The sequence below is a fragment of the Podarcis muralis genome, chromosome 10 (assembly GCF_964188315.1).
Source record: "Podarcis muralis chromosome 10, rPodMur119.hap1.1, whole genome shotgun sequence".
NCBI classification, from domain to species: Eukaryota; Metazoa; Chordata; class Lepidosauria; order Squamata; family Lacertidae; genus Podarcis; species Podarcis muralis.
Window position 1 is genome coordinate 71,756,248 of NC_135664.1, and position 18,951 is coordinate 71,775,198.

Genomic DNA, 18,951 nt, shown 5'->3' on the forward strand with positions numbered 1-18,951 from the left:
AGAATTATTCCTAAAGACCTCTGAAGGGTTCATGTCTTCTCCAGGAGCTTTATCAGTCATTAAGGCACCTATAAGATTGCTTACTTCTTGTTCTGAAACGGGGCCATTATGGTGTCAATGTTAGCAGGTCCTGAATGGTAGTTGGCCCATTGTCACCATCACTTTCAAAGATTTTTGCTGAAGTAAACACGCCAAGTATTAGCAGAGATAAAAGCATCTAACACAGGATTGAAACCTGTATCTGAAATCAGGTTCCAGAACTGTCTACCCATTCCCAGCTCTTTCCACTGAGTCATCATGAATGATCTCTCCACCTTAGTAGTTCCTTATAATTTGATAGGGACGCGGGTGGCACTGTGGGTAAAGCCTCAGCGCCTAGGGCTTGCCGATCGCATGGGCGGCGGTTCGAATCCCCGCGGCGGGGTGCGCTCCCGTCGTTCGGTCCCAGCGCCTGCCAACCTAGCAGTTCGAAAGCACCTTCGGGTGCAAGTAGATAAATAGGGACCGCTTACCAGTGGGAAGGTAAACGGCGTTCCGTGTGCTGCGCTGGCTTGCCAGAGCAGCGATGTCACGCTGGCCACGTGACCCGGAAGTGTCTCCGGACAGCGCTGGCCCCCGGCCTATAGAGTGAGATGGGGGCACAACCCTAGAGTCTGTCAAGACTGGCCCGTACGGGCAGGGGTACCTTTACCTTTTTACCTATAATTTGATAAGAAGCCAAAGTTTTGAGGTTAACTCTTGTCTGTGTCTGTCTTACCCTCCTGGTTAGTTGAGCCAAATTCTTTTTGTTGTTGTTTGGCTGCACTCATTATCGCACCAACCCAATTTGCCCCAAAATCCTTGCTGGATGAGTGACCCAGTTTAGTTAAAAGCGGTCTTAGATCTGCAAAGATGGACACAATGCCTTCAAAGGGATCCTTGATGAACTGGACTTCAGCAAACAAAAACTTATGCCGGAATATTGTTCCATGCACCGCAATCTCTGAGCAGCGGGAGATTTCCCCTCTTTCCTTTTTCCTTTCTCTTTCTGTGATGGGACTCCTATTTGGGGATTTCCCTGGCTTTTTTCTGGCCCACGTAGGACCAGTCTGGATAGTTGGCCTTGGTGAAGATTTGACGGTTCCATCCCCCAAAAGTTTTTGATTTGCGTTTCTGCTGAAATGAGGATGCATTATAATGTTGTATTTTAATCTTGTTTTTAAGTTGTATTTTAATCAATTTTTTTTATACCTGGTGTCAGCCGCTGGGCAGGGCGGGGTCTAAATAAAATTATTTATTTATTTATTTATTTTATTAATTATTATTATTATTATTTATTTCTGCACCTACCATTAGGTCTGGTTTAGTGAGAACGAAGGGCCCTGGAGATGACAGCAGTGATACAGTGGTACCTCAGGTTACATGTGCTTCAGGTTACAGACTCCGCTAACCCAGAAATAGTGCTTCAAGTTAAGAACTTTGCTTCAGGATAAGAACAGAAATCGTGCTCCGGAGGCGCGGCAGCAGCAGGAGACCCCCATTAGCTAAAGTGTTGCTTCAGGTTAAGAACAGTTTCAGGTTAAGAACAGACCTCCAGAACGAATTAAGTACTTAAGCCGAGGTACCACTGTATAGGGTTTTATTTATACACACATATAAATCCTGAGCTTAAGTTGGAAGGGCTTGCAGCACTGACACTCTCAACAGATTTTGCCCCTAACAATTAGGTTTCTAGGGAGGTTCCCAAAACAATAGCTTCGGATTCAGGGCAGAGAGGAAGTCAAGCTTCTGGGTCTCATCCAGTGTGAGACAGGCCCCTAGTCTATTTCTCTCATATACCCCCAGCAGCCAGAGCCATTGGCCCATCAATTACCACGCTGAACCTCGGAAGATTCATGAGAGACAGAAGGCATTCCTTTGCTCAGCACACATTGGTCTCAACTAGGTACAGGGCCTTTTCAGTACTGGCCCTGACTTGGTGGAACGCTCTGTCCCAAGAGACTAGGGCCCTGCGGGACTTGACATCTTTCCACAGGGTCTGCAAGACAGAGCTGTTCCGCCTAGCCTTTGGTTTGGACTCAGTCTGACCCTTCTGTCTACCTCCCCTTATGGTTTTGATCTATGGGCTGCTTTTAAATAATAATAATAATAATAATAATAATAATAATAATAATAATAATAATAATTTATTTGTACCCCACTCATCTGGCTGGGTTTCCCCAGCCACTCTGGGCAGCTTCCAACAAAGACAAAAAAACACTAAGACGTCACACATTAAAAGCTTCCCTAAACAGGGCTGCCTTCAGATGTCTTCTGAATGTCAGGTAGTTGTTTATCTCTTTGACATCTGGTGGGAGGGCATTCCACAGACGTGCGCCACCACCGAGAAGGCCCTCTGCCTGGTTCCCTGCAACTTGGCTTCTCGCAGGGAGGGAACCGCCAGAAGGCCCTCGGAGCTGGACCTCAGTGTCCGGGCAGAACGATGGGGGTGGAGACGCTCCTTCAGGTATACTGGGCCATTTAGGGCTTTCAAGGACAGCACCAACACTTTGAATTGTGCTCGGAAACGTCCTGAGAGCCAATGTAGGTCTTTCAGGACCGGTGTTATGTGGCCTCGGTGGCTGCTCCCAAGTTGCCAGTCCAGCTGCCGCATTCTGGATTAGTTGCAGTTTCTGGGTCACCTTCAAAGGTAGCCCCACATAGAGCGCATTGCAGTAGTCCAAGCGGGAGATAACCAGAGCATGCACCACTCTGGTGAGGCAGTCCGCAGGCAGATAGGGTCTCATCCTGCGTACCAGGTGGAGCTGGTAGGCTGCATTTTAAATTGCATTTTAACCTATATTTTTAATTGGTCCCCCCCCCCCCGTTACGTTTTTACTGTAATTTTACTGGTGTTAGTCGCCCTGAGCCAGGCTTTGGCCAGGGAGGGGTGGGGTATAAATAAATAAAAATTATTATTATTATTATTATACCCTAGATGGCTTTAACGAGGTTGAGACAGATCCATGGAGGAGAGAGCTATCGATGGCAATGGGTTTCAAACAGGGGGCATTTTAGCCACTGTGGCCCATTTGCATGCAAAGAATGAGCTCAACCCCAGAGTTTTAGCCCTGCCCTGACTTTTTGTTAGTCTTTATGGAGCCAAGCAAACTCTTTATTATCCAGGGATGCCCTTGTTTGGGTCGAAGGCCAAGCTGTTGCTCTCAAAACAGGTAGCTGCCTCCTTCTGCGCACCTGCTCTCAAACCCTGCCAGCCCTTTCCGCTTAGAGGAGCCCTCGCAGTTGGTCCTTTAATCTTCCCTAATCATTTGTTAATTAGGAGGTCACGCTCCTCCTGTTGGGAGTCCTGCTCACAGCTGCCACAGTCTATGTAATCCTCTCTAACCCCACTCCACTCCTGCCCTAACCTCCATCAGTATTTCACATGCCACAAGAAAGGAAGGAAGGAAGGAAGGAAGGAAGGAAGGAAGGAAGGAAGGAAGGAAGGAAGGAAGGGGAGTTGGGAGCCAGAAAGAGACAAAGGTGCCTTACCTCTCTCGCCCTGATCTGGCCACAGTGATCCATGCGACGGTCACCTCCAGCCTCGATTATCGCAACTTGCTCTATGTGGGGCTGCCCTTGAGACTGACCCAGAAACTCCAGCAGGTGCAGAATGCCGCAGCGAGGCTCCTTACGGGATCACATTCATCCAGTGCTTTACCAACTGCACTGGCTCCCGGTGGAGTACAGGGTCAGGTTCAAGGTGATGGTTTTGACCTTTAAAGCCCTAGGACCCTCGTACCTACGGGACCGCCTCTCCTGGTATGCCCCGCGGAGGACCTTAAGGTCCACAAATGACAACACTTTGGAGGTCCCAAGTCGCAAGGTGATTAGATTGGTTCAGTGGCGTAGCGCGGGGGGTGCAAGGGGGGCCGGCCGCACCGGGCGCAACATCTGGGGTTAGGGCAAATCCATGGGTTAGGGGGCGCAAATCCACAGGTTAGGGGGCGCAAATCCACGGGTTAGGGGGCGCAAATTACTTGCCTTGCCCCGGGTGCTGACAACCCACGCTACGCCGCTGGATTGGTTTCAACTAGGGCCAGGGCCTTTTCAGTACTGGCCCCGACGTGGTGGAACGCTCTGTCCCAAGAGACTAGGCCCCTGTGGGACTTGACATCTTTCCACAGGACCTGCAAGATGGAGCTGTTCCGCCTGGCCTTTGGTTTGGACTCAGTCTGACCCTTATGTTTCCCTTCCCTTATGGTCTTGATTTATCAGCTATTTTAAAGTGAGGCTGCATTTTAAATTTCATTTTAACCTGTATTTTAAAGTGGTCCCCCCCATTATGTTTTTACTGTAATTTTACTGCTGTTAGCCGCCCTGAGCCTGGCTCTGGCTGGGGAGGGCGGGGTATAAATTATTATTATTATTAAAGAAGTTGCAGAGGGGAAGGAATGGCAGTGGAATTTTTCCCCATCTCTCGAAGCCACCCAGCGAATAAACAACTACCTGACATTTAGAAGACATCTGAAGGCAGTTCAGGGAAGTTTTTAATGTGTGACATTTTAATGTGTTTTTAATCTTTGTTGGAAGCCGCCCAGAGTGGCTGGGGAACCCAGCCAGATGGGCAGGGTACAAATAATAAATTATTATTATTATTATATATTATATTAGTAATTCTGATTGCTAATTTCTGGAAACCACAAGAGGGGAGAGGGGGCAGGCCCCGCACTCAAATCTCCTGTGAAAAGAGGAAAAGACATGGAATTTACTTTTCTGCAGCCCAGGAATTCTGTTGCCAGGCAAGAGCAAGTCAGATCAACAGTTTGACTGGTGCAGGCGTCTTCCTTATGGTCAATTCTGTTCCAGTCCTGCCTGTTTCATATGTTTAGCCCAGCTACCTAGTGGGCAGAGATGGGGAGCCTCCAGCCCCCACCATCGGGTCCAGCCAGCCTGGCCCAAATTGCCTGGGATGATGGGAGATGGAGTCTGGCGAACCCTGCAGTCGCCCCATCCCTGGTTTAAAACCAGAAATTTTGTGCATCGCCAGGATGTGCCCCACGACAGAGCTATGCCCTTTATATTTCTCACCCAAGGCCAACCACCGCCCTGTTTCTTAAGGATGCGCCATGCAAGAGAGGGAAGATGGGCAAAGGACGGCAGGTTTTGGGCGTGCAGTGGCAGCACAAGCAGAGACCACGAGGGAAGACATTTGTAAGAAATCCACCTTTTAAGTGCAGAATTTACACTATGGAACTACCTGCCTATTGATGTCAGGCAGACGCCATCGCCGTACTTTTGGGTGCCTGCAAAAAAACGTTTTTGTTTAGACGACCCTCCCCAGACATGTAGACTGCTGCTTTTTGTTTTGACCTGTTCGTTGCTGATTTTGTACTTTGCTAAAATATAGTAGTAGTTCTTACTGAAAGTTCATCTCTTTATTCTGCTTGTAAACCGCTTTGGCTCTCCTCAAAAAGCTCAATAACTTTGATGAAGCTTCCCCAAAAATAGCTGAACAACTCTGGTCAATCCAATGGGGAGATCACTGCCAAAAATTTTTTTATGGTAGTTGTAGATCGCAGTCTCTTGGAAGTTGGACAGCCCTGTTTTATACAATCAAGCGGTATGTGAGGAATGGCTCAGCATGGGACTATTAATATAAATTTTATGAAACAAACAAATGGTAAGAGAGAAACAGGGATGCGGGTGGCGCTGTGGGTTAAACCACAGAGCCTAGGGCTTGCCGATCAGGTCAGCGGTTCGAATCCCCGTGACGGGGTGAGCTCCCGTTGCTCGGTCCCTGCTCCTGCCAACCTAGCAGTTCGAAAGCACCTCAAAGTGCAAGTAGATAAATAGGTACCACTCCGGCGGGAAGGTAAACGCCGTTTCCGTGCGCTGCTCTGGTTCACCAGAAGCGGCTTAGTCATGCTGGCCACATGACCCGGAAGCTGTACGCCAGCTCCTTTGGCCAATAAAGTGAGATGAGCGCCACAACCCCAGAGTCGGCCACAACTGGACCTAACGGTCAGGGGTTCCTTTACCTTTTAAGAGAGAAACAGCAGGATTCCGGCATCATTTGCCCCAATCGTGTGAGTTTTCGTACTCCTAGGTGTCGTTCGCTCTGGAGTGAGCAGGAACCTGTTGTTTGTGCAGGAGCGATCCACGCAGCTTCCATGTTTCCACCTGCCTCTCTAGTCCTCCATGTGGACTAGAGGCTTGTTTTAAAAATCGTGCACACACCCGCTGAGGCTTTTAAAGGAACTGGGTTCTACACGAGACGCAAACCCGATGATTAAGTTCTGCCCTTTTGCCACCGAGTGGAGAGAGAAGACTCGACAAGGGGAAGTTATAGACACTTCTGTAACAATTTATTGAATGAGGCAATAGACAGAATTTGGGGGAACAACAGATACTTCCATGCTCTGCTACAGGACTGCGGGTGGCTGGGAACGAGGATGGTTTATCTTTGGGTCTCGGGGAATAATGTCTCAGTCTATCGGAACGTTATTCCATTGCCAAAAAAGGAGAGAGAGGAAACACGGACTGTAAAGTCACACCTGACATCTTCACGACGACGATAAAAAATAATAATATTTTTAAAAAATTTAAAAAAATTAAGTCAAAGACCTGGGCTTTTGTTTCTACAGGAAGGATCCCCTCCCCTCGATTTAAGTCCGGGGTGTTGGTGGTGGGGGACGGTGATTATGCATTTGAGATTTTCTGTTTTTTAAAAAAGCCAAGTAAACACAAGAATCTGGGAACAGCAAAACCCTGCCCTGAAAGGTTGGGACAGACAAGGAGAGGTGTGGTGAATGGGCCGTGTAAAAGAACGCAAAGAACGAAACTAATTGCTGCGTACTATCCCCAGCCAGAAAGGGTGCTTGAAATAGGAAAATAAGAGAGTGATTCTACCTGTGAGGCAACAGCAGCCGTTTGCTTAGCTGGGGCCAGTGAAAGCCTTGGCCCTGTCTAAGAGTTAAAAACAGCTATCAAAAAATGCCTGGGGGAGACGTGAGGGGGGGCAGCCCTCCCTGAGCCCCCATTCTGGGGCGGGGGGCTATCACCTTTCTCTTTGCCAACTCCGCACAGGGACTGCGGGTGCCCAGCCTCGCTGGCCACGTCTTTCGTAGACGTGCAGACCCTGGGCCCCTGCATGGCGCAACATGGCAGCCGATGTCGAGTTTGCAGCCCTGGGGCCACGGTGGGAGGCCTTCGTCGACACGAAGGGGATGTGCGCAGCTAGGGCCATGGGGTGGGTCTCCAAGGGCTCCGGACAGCCGCCACGAGAAAGGGGTCTTTGGATGGGCCGCCGCCCCAGGTGCAATTTGGAGGAGAAGGGATCGGGGGAAGGAAATCGAAGTGAGAATTGTGGGTGGGGTCTAGTGTGCGATCTGAAGCCCTTCGCCACCCGAACTGCCACTGAAGGCTGGGATCTCAGCCACGTGGCCGATGAGAGGGTGCTTAAATGCCACCCGTGTCCCTTCGCAACACCCAGCGGGGCCTTTCTACTGGTGGCTCCCTTGTGCCTTTCCGAACTTGTCATTCCAAGGGAGGAGAGTCTAAAACAAAAACGCACGCAGAAATTCACCAGTAGGGAAAGGAGGCTTTGGAGGGAAGGCTTTGAGCATGGACTTAAAAAGCGAGGACAGAATCTCCTTCAACAGGTCACCAAATAACTTTGGAAGGAAGGAACGGAGGAGGAACAGTCCCTCCATCCTGACAGGATCCAGAGTCAACGGATTGCAGCCCTCGCTGTCTCCCGCAGGACTTTTCTTACCCTTTCAACGCCTTTGCGAGGAAAAAAGAGGAAGCCTCTTTCCCCAATTTGTCTTCTCAAGCCTTGCTTTCTCTATCTCTCTCTTTTAAAATATATGTCCATGTTAAAATGATACCTAATTCTCGACGCGAGGAAGGTGGAGGAGCCTGGCTTTGTGGGGGTCTGCCGGGCCAAGAAAGCCTGCAGGGAGCCCCACCGCGGACCCCGCCTCCCCCCCCCCCCAGCAAGCCCTGAAAAGAGAGGGCTATAAACCTTTTCCGCCACATCTCACCCCGGCTTTGAGAAAGGAGGGTCCATGCAATGGGAGACGAAGGCTTGGCCCAGCCTGCCCCAAACAGGCTTCCTTGCTTTCGCGAGGCCCGAGAGGAGCTGTCAAAGTCGCGGCTCCGAAATACACCCTGTGTGTTTGTGTGTTGTTGTTGTTTTTTCCTGTTTGTTAAACGAAACCTTTTTTTTTTTTTGCTTCCAAAGCTGCGAGACTCACAAATGCCACCTGATTGCGCCTCCGCAGAGGCGTAGAAAAAAAACTATTCGCACAAGGGAGGAGGAAGCTGCTGCAGCGCCATGATCCTGCCGCTCTCGCCCGTCACTGCTCCAGAGTCACCACCTCCACGGCCTGGCCGTCCATGGTGACGGTGCTGTCTGTTATCCTCGCGGCCACGGGAGCCATGGCGACCTGGACCGGGCCGTTGCCCTGAGCAAGGCTGGTGACCACTGTCTGGTACATGCTGACGGGGATCTGGACGAGTCCTGCGGAGAAAGAGAGAGGGGAGAGGGTCAGGCGAGGCTGGGCAAGGTGCAGAGTCAGTTCCTGCGATCATGGAATCATGAGAGCAGGACGGGACCCCGGGGGGTCATCTAGTCCAACCCCCCCTGGCAAGGCGAGAATCCTGTCCCTCTGACAGGTGGACGCCCAACCTCTGCTTAAAAACCTCCAAGGAAGGCGATTCCATTCTTCCTGAGGTTAAGTTGGAATCTAATTCCCCGTCCTGATGAAGAGAGCACAGCAGAGGTTATATTTTCTGAGAATCCTCCAGAAAAACAATCTCTCCAAGGACCTGTTGATGGCATTTTACCATTGCACTGTGGAGAGTGTATTAACTTACAGTCTGTGTGTGTGGTTTGGGAGCTGCACGGCCAGGGGAAAAACAACGCTGTCCAGGGTTGTGAAGACTGCAGAGAGAATAATTGGGTGCCCTCTTCCCACCTTGGATCAAATCTACGCTTCCAGGTGCCATAAGAAAGCTGCAGAGATAGCGCAGGATAGTGCGCACCCCGGAAATGATCTCTTTCAGCTTCTGCCTTCTGGAAGAAGGTCCAGGGTTATAAAGACTAGGACTAGCCGTCTGAGAAACAGTTTCTATCCAAATGCAATTTTGGTTCTAAACGCAGAGTAAGGTAGTCTCTATGGGAGTATATTGTATTTAATTATGGGGTATCAGAGATTTTAGGGGGCTAACCAGCTTGGGATAGCAGGCTTGTTGGTTTTTGAATGTGTGATGTAGATTTTTCAATTTCGTTGTTCTGTATGGGACAATGACAATAAAGATTATCGTATCGTATCATATTTTGAACCCACTGGTTTTGGTCCGACCCTCCAGAGCAGGAGAAAACAGGCTTGCTCCAAATTCCATGGGGCAGCCCTTGAGATATTTGAAGATGGTTAGCATATCTCCTCTCAGCCTCCTCTTTCCCAGGCTAAAACATCCCCAACTCCCTCAACCGTTCTTCACCAGGCTTGGTTTCCAGACCTGTGATCATCTTGGTCGCCCTCCTCTGCACACCTTCCATCTTGTCAACATCCTTCTTAAATTGTGGTGCCCAGAACTGGACACCGCATTCCAGGTGTGGTCTGACCGAGGCAGAATAGAGCGGGACTGTGACTTCCCTTGATCTGGACACACTAGACTTCTCTTGATGCAGCCGAGAATGGCATTCGCTTATTTTGCTGCTGATTTTTGAAAGCACCTGAGAGCAAAAAGGGACCCATCTTCTGCCTATAAAAGAGAGCTGTTGAGCCCCTTTGCCCAAAGACTAGCCCGGGTGGATTATTTTTAAGCCCAATGGCTGCCTTCCCTTCTGGGTGACCTTCTAAGGACCACATGCAACAATTGTGACTTCGCGCAACAGGTTAGATACGACACACCCACACACCCCTCTCTATCCTCAATAGACAAGCAAGAGGCTCTATTATTATTATTATTATTATTATTATTATTATTATTATTATTATTCGTGGCTGAGTGGGGATTTGAACCCTGGTCCTAGACTGACACTCTTGAGCACTGCGCAGAAAAGGCTCTCATTACAAACATGTAACTCACTCTACGTGGGCTGCCCTTGAGACTGACCCAGAAACTCCAGCGGGTGCAGAATGCCGCGGTAAGACTCCTTACGGGGTCCTCGCCGTGGGATCACATTCACCCGGTGCTATACCAGCTGCACTGGCTCCCAGTGGAGTACAGGATCAGGTTTAAGGTGCTAGTTTTAACCTTTAAAGCCCTATATGGCCTAGGACCCTCGTACCTACGGGACCGCCTCTCCGGGTATGCCCCACGGAGAACCTTATGATCTGCAAACACTCTGAAGATCCTGGGCCCCAGGGAAATTAGACTGGCCTCGACCAGGGCCAGGGGCTTTTCAGCCGTGGCCCCAACTTGGTGGAACGCTCTGTCCCAAGAGACTAGGGCCCTGCGGGACTTGACATCTTTCCGCAGGGCCTGCAAGACAGAGCTGTTCCACCAGGCCTTTGGCCAAGGCACAGTCTGACCCCCCTCCTTTGGTAATCCTCATAGAACTCTAGCCCAATGGTTGCCATTAATTTGATTCTGAATTGATTTTAGAATGAAATTTAGAATGCATTTCAATGAATTGCTTGTGATTTTATGCAAACTGTGTTACTTTTATTGTTGTTAGCTGCTCTGAGCCCAGCTTCGGCTGGGGAGGGTGGGATATAAATAAAACATTATTATTATTATTATTATTATTATTATTATTATTATTATTATTATTATTACATATTTAGCAGAAATTATTGGGTTTAGGAAGCGGAATCCCTGAGCCCCAAGCTCTGAAGGAGGGGCAAAGTGAGTCTGCCGCAGACCTCGGATTTCATTCCTGAAGGTCAACATTTAACAGCAGGAGGAGGAGGAGGCAGAATGTGATTTGAGTGTCCTCGTATCACTTTGCTGGGCAGACAGCGAAGCTTAAGCCTTAAGCGCTCTGACCTGGTATCCGAGGCAACTCCAAATTGGGCAGGCCTGAGCCCTGCCTGGTTGCTCTTTCTTGGATAATCGTGGCGCCCTTGGGCACCGCCAGGTAAACTACCTTCTCCCCAGAAAATCAGGTAAAAGAAGTAGCCTGTCCGAGACAGACTCACGGAGCGGGGGCGCTGCTCTTTCAAGCCCCGCACCGCAATGAATCAGCAGCAGAACTAGAAAAAAACATGCTAGGAAACTTTAGGCCAGGGGTCAGCAAACATTTTCAGCAGGGGGCCAAGTCCACTGTCCCTCAGACCTTGTGGGGGGCCGGACTATATTTTGGAAAAATAACAATGAACAAATTCCTATGCCCCACAAATAACCCAGAGATGCATTTTAAATAAAAGGACACATTCTACTCATGTAAAAACAAGCTGACTGTCTGCAGGCCAGATTTAGAAGGTGATTGAGCCGGATCCGGCCCCCGGGCCTTACGTTTGCCTACCACTCCTTTAGGCCAAAACGTTTTCAGAAATGAGCGCCAGGGGAAATTTGCAAGCGGGTTCCTATTTTCCCCAGGGCCAAGCTATGCAATATATCCAAGATCTCTACAGTTCGTCAAGCAGCAGCGATGGGAGTGGGGTGGTTCGGTCGGGAGACTTCTGAAACTTTTTAGTTTAGAGAAATTGCGAGGAAGAGGTGACGCAATAGAAGTTTGTAGAGTTAAGTCTGGCTCGGAGGAAGTGGATGGGGTAAAGTTTCTCACCCTCTCTCTCTCTCTCATTATGCTAGAATTCATGGACACCCAATGGAGATGAATGTGGGAAAATTCAGGAAAGGTTAAAAAAAATATATTATTTACACGACGCATAGTTAACCTATGGAACACACTGCCACAAGAGGCAGGGAAAGCTGCCAACTTGGATGGTTTAAAAAGAAGATTTGCCTAATTTGTGGAGAGGGCTGTCAAAAGACTCCTAGCCACGGCGACCCTTCTCTGCCTCCACAGTCGGGGGCAGATGTGCGCTCTGAGTCCCAGCTGCTGGAAACTGCCAGAGAGGAGAGTTGGTCTTGTGTTCGAATTCTGCTTGCAGGCATCTGAGAGCAGGACGCTGGACTAAATGGGCCATGATCTAGCAGGAACACCTTATGTTATCATGAGATACCGCATTTTTCGCTCTATAAGACGCACCAGACCACAAGACGCACCTAGTTTTTGGAGGAGGAAAACAAGAAAAAAAATATTCTGAATCTCAGAAGCCAGAAGAGCAAGAGGGATCACTGCGCAGTGAAAACAGCAATCCCTCTTGCTGTTCTGGCTTCTGGGATAGCTGCGCAGCCTGCATTCACTCCATAAGACGCACACACATTTCCCCTTACTTTTTAGGAGGGAAAAAGTGAGTCTTATAGAGCAAAAAATACGGTGGTTATTTTTTTTCTCCTAGTGTTAAGATTCCCAGGGAAAATCGTCACCTCCTCCCCCCCCCCCCAATTCTGAAGCTGCCCTTTCCCCTAAAAGGAAAAGAAAAACTTATTTGTACAGGGAACTTAGGAGAAACTTTTCTCCATTGGCCATGTGTTCATCCCCTTCCCTCCTCCCCTTGCACTGATCCAGTTCAGGCATAGGCAAACTCTGGCCCTCCAGATGTTTGGGACTACAATTCCCATCATCCCTGACCACTGGTCCTGTTAGCTACGGATGATGGGAACTGTAGTCCCAAACATCTGGAGGGCCGGAGTTTGCCTATGCCTGATCCAGTTGGTTACTCCCTACCTTGATCAAACCATAGTTTACTGTTACATCTCAGCCTTCCAAACTGTCTCAACTGAGCCAGTGAGTGACTTTTGTTAGAAACGGGCCTCCGTACCAGCTATACATGCCAGGAAGCAAAAGATGGACCTGTTGTTTTGTGCAGAAAACCTTGGTTTAGACATTATTATTTTTTTTAAAAAAATATTATTTATACCCCGCCCATCTGGCTGGGTTTCCCCAGCCACTCTGGGCGGCTTCGAACAGAACACTAAAATACAATAACCTATTAAACATTAAAAGCTTCCCTAAACAGGGCTGCCTTCAGACGTCTTCTAAAAGTTTGGTAGTCATTTTTCTCTTTGACATCTGGTGGGAGGGCGTTCCACAGGACATGATCTATAGCAAGCCGTCTTAAAAACCAAACTACTTTTTTTGTAATTTGAAAATACTGACTACACTCCAGAGCTGGCTGTTAAAACTTGCCAATGCTCTAAACTCCCACCTGCTAAACAATTCGGATCACAGAATCAATCAATCAATCAATCAATCAATCTCCCATCTTCTTCTCCCAGGAGCTGAAGCTGGTATAAATGGCTCCTCCGCTCCTCATTTAACCCCCACAACAACCCTATGAGGTTGGTTAGGCTAAGAGGCAGCGACTAGCCTCCAAAGTCACCCAGCGAATTTCACAGCCAAGTGAGGATTCGCACCCTGGTCTCTCCCGGGTCCATGCTGGCAAGCCGAGATCAAGCACGTTGCAGAAAGATGTGAGGAGGGGAACAACTCTGGAGGAAACGAAGCCAAAGAGCCAAGCCAGAATGCAACGGTACACTTCTATACGCTAATTCAGTTAAAAACAGCAGAAAACTTAATTTGGGGTTTGCTGCAAACAACAACAACCTCATAATGTTTTGGACTGCAACTAGGGCTGCCGGTAGTAATCTCAACCCATTTGGGAGGAGGGTACCAAGTTGGCAAGACAGGGCGTGGGTGGCGCTGTGGGTTAAACCACAGAGCCTAGGGCTTGGCAATCACAAGGTCGGCGGTTCGGATCCCCGCTACGGGGTGAGCTCCTGTTGCTCGGTCCCTGCTCCTGCCCATCTAGCAGTTCGGAAGCACTCCAGTGCAAGTAGATAAATAGGTACTGCTCCGGCGGGAAGGTAAACGGCGTTTCCGTGCGCTGCTCTGGTTCGCCAGAAGCGGCTCAGTCATGCTGGCCACATGACCCAGAAGCTGTACGCCGGCTCCCTCGGCCAATAAAGAGAGATGAGCGCCGCAACCCCAGAGTCGGCCACGACTGGACCTAATGGTCAGGGGTCCCTTTACCTTTACCTTACTAGGTTGGCAAAGGCTGATTTCACTCATGTGACCCATCCTGGAATCACGTGAGCACAAGGACTCTGCCCCACGCAGCCTACAATCTGAATCCCAAAAGCAGGGAGAAATGTGAAGGGCAGGGGATGCGATTGTAGGAACAGCTCCTCGCCAGCGATCTTAATCTTATTTTTATGGTTGTACGCAGTGCTTTCCCACCCTTAAAAAAATGTTTAGGGGTACTTTCATTTTCCTACTCATATTGAAATACTGCCCCACAATGAGGCCAAACTTAGATTCACGAAATGTTTAGGGGTATGCGTCCCCCCCCCCCCCCGCAAAAACAAAACAAAATGCTGGTTGTACGTCGTTTTAAACAATTTTTAATGTTGTAACCTGCCTTGGGAGGAGGGATGTGGGTGGCGCTGTGGGTTAAACCACAGAGCCTAGGACTGGCCGATCAGAAGGTCGGCAGTGAACTCCTGTTGCTCAGTCCCTGCTCCTGCCAACCTAGCAGTTCAAAAGCACATCAAAGTGCAAACATATAAATATCCGAAAGCCAGAGTTCTGTTGCTCCATTTATAAAAAGAAATAAAGGCACTACAGTGGTACCTTGGGTTACATACACTTCAGGTTACAGACGCTTCAGGTTACAGACTCCGCTAACCCAGAAATAGTACCTCGGATTAAGAACTTTGCTTCAGGATGAGAACAGAAATCGTGTGGTGGTGGCAGCAGGAGGCCCCATTACCTAAAGTGGTGCTTCAGGTTAAGAACAGTTTCAGGTTAAGTACGGACCTCCGGAACGAATTAAGTTCTTAACCCGAGGTACCACTGTACAGTGGTACCTCGGGTTGCAAACGGGATCCGTTCCGGAGGCCCGTTCGCAACCTAAACAGAACGCAACCCGCTTCTGCGCATTATGTCATTCTGCACGTCTGCGCAGGCGAAACCCGGAAGTAACCCGTTTCGTTACTTCTGGGTCATCGCGGGATGCAACCAGAAAATGTTCAACCTGAAGCAAACGTAACGAGGTATGAATGTATGGCCAAACTTGCCCCTTGTCACTGGGGCAGAGAGAGCACGTTGGGCTGCAAGCCTGGAGCTCTCAGCTGGGATAAAAGGAAAGGAGAGAGATGGAGGAAGGAAAAGGACAGGCGAGCAAAAAGCAGAAAAACAAAGTACAGTGGTACCTCAGGTTAAGAACTTAATTTGTTCTGGAGGTCCGTTCTTAACCTGAAACCGTTCTTAACCTGAAGCACCACTTTAGCTAATGGGGCCTCTCACTGCCGCCACGCGATTTCTGTTCTCATGCTGAAGCAAAGTTCTTAAGGTACTACTTCCGTGTTAGCAGCGTCTGTAACCTGAAGCGTATGTAACCCGAGGTACCACTGTAAAAGGAAAAACCAAGAAAGGTCAATGTGCAACGAGACCATTGCTAAATATGTCATTCAGCCTGGCTTTGCCTCATGCACAGAACAGGAGCTTAAAAACCGGGAACTGTCTGTGCATGCACAAAAACACACACACAAACGTTCTTTGCTCCAAGGGGATTAAGCTGAATCGCTCCCCAGGCTTGGATGCAACGGCCTTCAGCACTGAGAAAGCGAGCGAGGGGAGAGGTGGGCAAGTTCCCTGAAGGACCCCAGATCGCAGCCGCCTGCCCTTGGGAGAGCAACCACGGCTAAAGCCCCAGAGATATGGTAATCAGGCCTGGGACTGTCACCCCACGCATCTGCCCCTCTGATTAGCCTTAATCTAGTTGGCACATGTTAATCTAAAGCTTGGGATTTCGGACCCTTTCAATGGTATTAAAGAGAAAATCCCTTTGCTCACAACTTGGGCAAGGGCGGGGGGCGGGGGGGGGGGCGAAGAGCACGTCTGTAGGGCTGTCGGCGCTGCTCCCTGCCCCAAATGAAGGTGCACAAATTCCGGGTGCAATCCATGGGCGGAGTGGGGTGGGGACTGTACCAGGGTGGACCTTGGGGATACTTTCCAGAAACTTCAGTCCGTTCAGAACATGGGTAGGCAAACTATGGCCCGGGGGCCGGATCCGGCCCAATCGCCTTCTAAATCCGGCCTGCAGACGGTCCGGGAATCAGTGTGTTTTTACATGAGTAGAATGTGTCCTTTTATTTAAAATGCATCTCTGGGTTATTTGTGGGGCATAGGAATTCGTTCTTTTTTCCAAAATATAGTCCGGCCCCCCACAAGGTCTGAGGGACAGTGGACCGGCCCCCTGCTGAAAAAGTTTGCTGGTCCCTGGTTGAGAACATCTGCTGGTGGCAACTAACCGGGGTGACTAAATGTTGCCTGATTTTTTAAAAAACAACAACACAATTCTTATTGATTTATTATTAACACATAACCAACAGCGGCAGAGCCATGCATGGAGCACAGTCGGTGCAAAAGAAGACAAAATTGACAGAAGCACAGTTATAGGTAGCAAAGATTTTAAGGTAACTCTATATAATAGCCCTAGGGACACGGTGGTGCTGTGGGTTAAACTGCAGAGCCTAGGACTTGGTGATCAGAAGGTCGGCAGTTCAAATCCCTGTGATGGGGTGAGCTCCCGTTCTCAGTCCCTGCTCCTGCCCACCTAGCAGTTCGAAAGCACATCAGAGTGCAAGTAGATAAATAGGTACCACTCCGGCGGGAAGGTAAACGGCGTTTCCGTGCGCTGCTCTGGTTCGCCAGAAGCGGCTTAGTCATGCTGGCCACATGACCCGGAAGCTGTACGCCGGCTCCCTCGGCCAGTAAAGCAAGATGAACGCCGCAACCCCAGAGTCGGCCACGACTGGACCTAATGGTCAGGGGTCCCTTTACCTTTACCTTTACATAATAGCCCAACCACAACAAGGAATTGCGAGATGGGCTGCTCATAGATGATTCCCTTATTTGTGTGGTCAAAGAACAGAGACAAGCACACGTGAAAACTGTCCGATTGGGCTTTGCCCCAGGCAACATGTCTAGCCCTCACCAGGCACTCAGATAAAGCAATGCTTCGTACACTGGTAAATGAGATTTTATGGTACTAGCCAAAGGCCATGACGAAACCATACAAACACCCATACAGTGGTACCTTGGTTCTCAAACTTAATCCGTTCCGAAAGTCAGTTCCAAAACCAAAGCTTTCCAAAACCAAGGCACGCTTCCCCATAGAAAGCAATGCAAAACAGATTAATCCGTTCCAGACTTTTAAAAACAACCCCTGAAACAGCAGTTTCACATGGATTTTACTATCTAATGAGACCATTGATCCATAAAATGAAAGCAGTCACACAATCCATCCTTCCATCCATCCATCCATCAGGAGCTGAACTGGGTTCCACACAGCCACAAAAACAAAACAAAAAAGAGCAGCAAAAACAAAAACACGAAATAAATAGCAAAAACAGACAGACCTCAGCGTAACACTCCCCTGCTTTGAGTCACTGACATTGTGCCCAATGTAGAGTTCTGGAGAACCTGAAAGCTTGCCAAATTCGCGCAACATTTTGGCTGGTCCCAATATTTCTCCAAGTGTGGATCTGGAAGGACTTTTGATGAGGACCTGCATCAAAAGCTCTCTGAGAGTCCAGGAGTAAAATATCTACCAGATCAGCCCTAGCCACCTGCTTGCTCACACTCTGCAAATTCAAAGTGTTGGTGCTGACCTTTAAAGCCCTAAACCGCCTTGGTCCAGTATACCTGAAGGAGCGTCTCCACCCCCTTCGTTCTGCCCAGACACTGAGGTCCAGCGCCAAGGGCCTTCTGGCGGTTCCCTCCCTGCAAGAAGCCAAGTTACAGGGAACCAGGCAGAGGGCCTTCTCGGTGGTGGCGCCCGCCCTGTGGAACGCCCTCCCGCCAGATGTCAAAGAGAACAACAACTACCAGACTTTTAGAAGTTATCTGAAGGCAGCCCTGTTCAGGGAAGCTTTTAATGTTTGATGCATTACTGTATTTTAATATTTTGTTGAAAGCCACCTAGAGTGGGCGGGGTATAAATAATAAATAATACTAATTATCATCATCATCATCTAAAATGTTGGCAGGGTTTCTTTTTGCAGAAGCCATGCTGATCCTTCTGCCTCAAGACTTATCCTTCTGTGGGTTTTAACGATTCTTTCTACCAATTGAACCTGGGTCAGACGTTATGTCGACAGGTCTATGATTTCCTGTTTCCTCCTTAGGTGCCTTTCAAGCAACTGGTGTTACAAGGGCTGTCTCCTAATCCTCTGCTAAGTTTGATTTAAATTCCAATCGGCACTTGTTTTGTTGTTGTTAAAAGCAATTTCTCACAAGTTCTTTAGAGGACTCCGGGTGAATGCCGATGGCTTGTTAAATCTGTCCGCCAGCTCTAACATTTCGCCTCCTGTCTCCTCCGTTTGGCAGAGTTGCTCAAGAGACCTGCCCGGAAACAATGGCTAGCGAAAAGGAGAAAAGAGAGAGGAACTGGCTGCAATTCATTGCTTACGAGCTTCCCACCAGAATGCTTGTAGCAGGAGACAGGAGGCTCACCTAGACAGAGCGTATCTGATAGACCTTTTGGCTCGATCTGCTGGGACTCTTCCTGTCTCGGGCTGGCGTGAGGAATTAGCACCCAGAAATGGGGAAATTGAACAAAGCAACGAGTTATTGTGATTAGCGGCTGCGGAGAAAGGTGAGCCTGAGTTTCTGGGTGCAAGATGGGGAAGGCCTGTAGCTCAGGACACCTGCCTTGCATGCAGAAGGTCCCAGGTCCAATTCCCCAACAGCACCTCCCCAATGGAACAGGGAGAGACTATTGCCTGAAACCCTGGAGAGGGGCTGCCCGTCAGTGCAGACAATACTGGACCATTGGTCTGGCTTGCTATAAGGCAGCTGCCTAGGATCCTATGTCCGTCAACAATGTTTAGGCAACACGATGACCATATGCATAGGTAATAGACAATCTTTATAGAATTCCTTCAAACAATAACAGGTTCAAA

At 49.0% G+C, this 18,951-nt stretch overlaps 1 protein-coding gene across 5 annotated transcripts in view; it reads right to left on the reverse strand.

The window, feature by feature from the left end:
- Positions 1 to 6,304: 6,304 nt before the first annotated feature.
- The window catches only part of NRF1 (nuclear respiratory factor 1), an 80,112-nt gene continuing 67,465 nt past the window's right edge, over positions 6,305 to 18,951 (reverse strand). For all 5 annotated transcript variants that reach the window (XM_077935374.1, XM_077935373.1, XM_077935377.1 and 2 more), the window contains one exon: positions 6,305 to 8,485. In XM_077935374.1, coding sequence (XP_077791500.1) covers positions 8,322 to 8,485 — 164 coding nt within the window. In that variant the 3' untranslated portion in view covers positions 6,305 to 8,321. The remainder of the gene's footprint in view (positions 8,486 to 18,951) is intronic.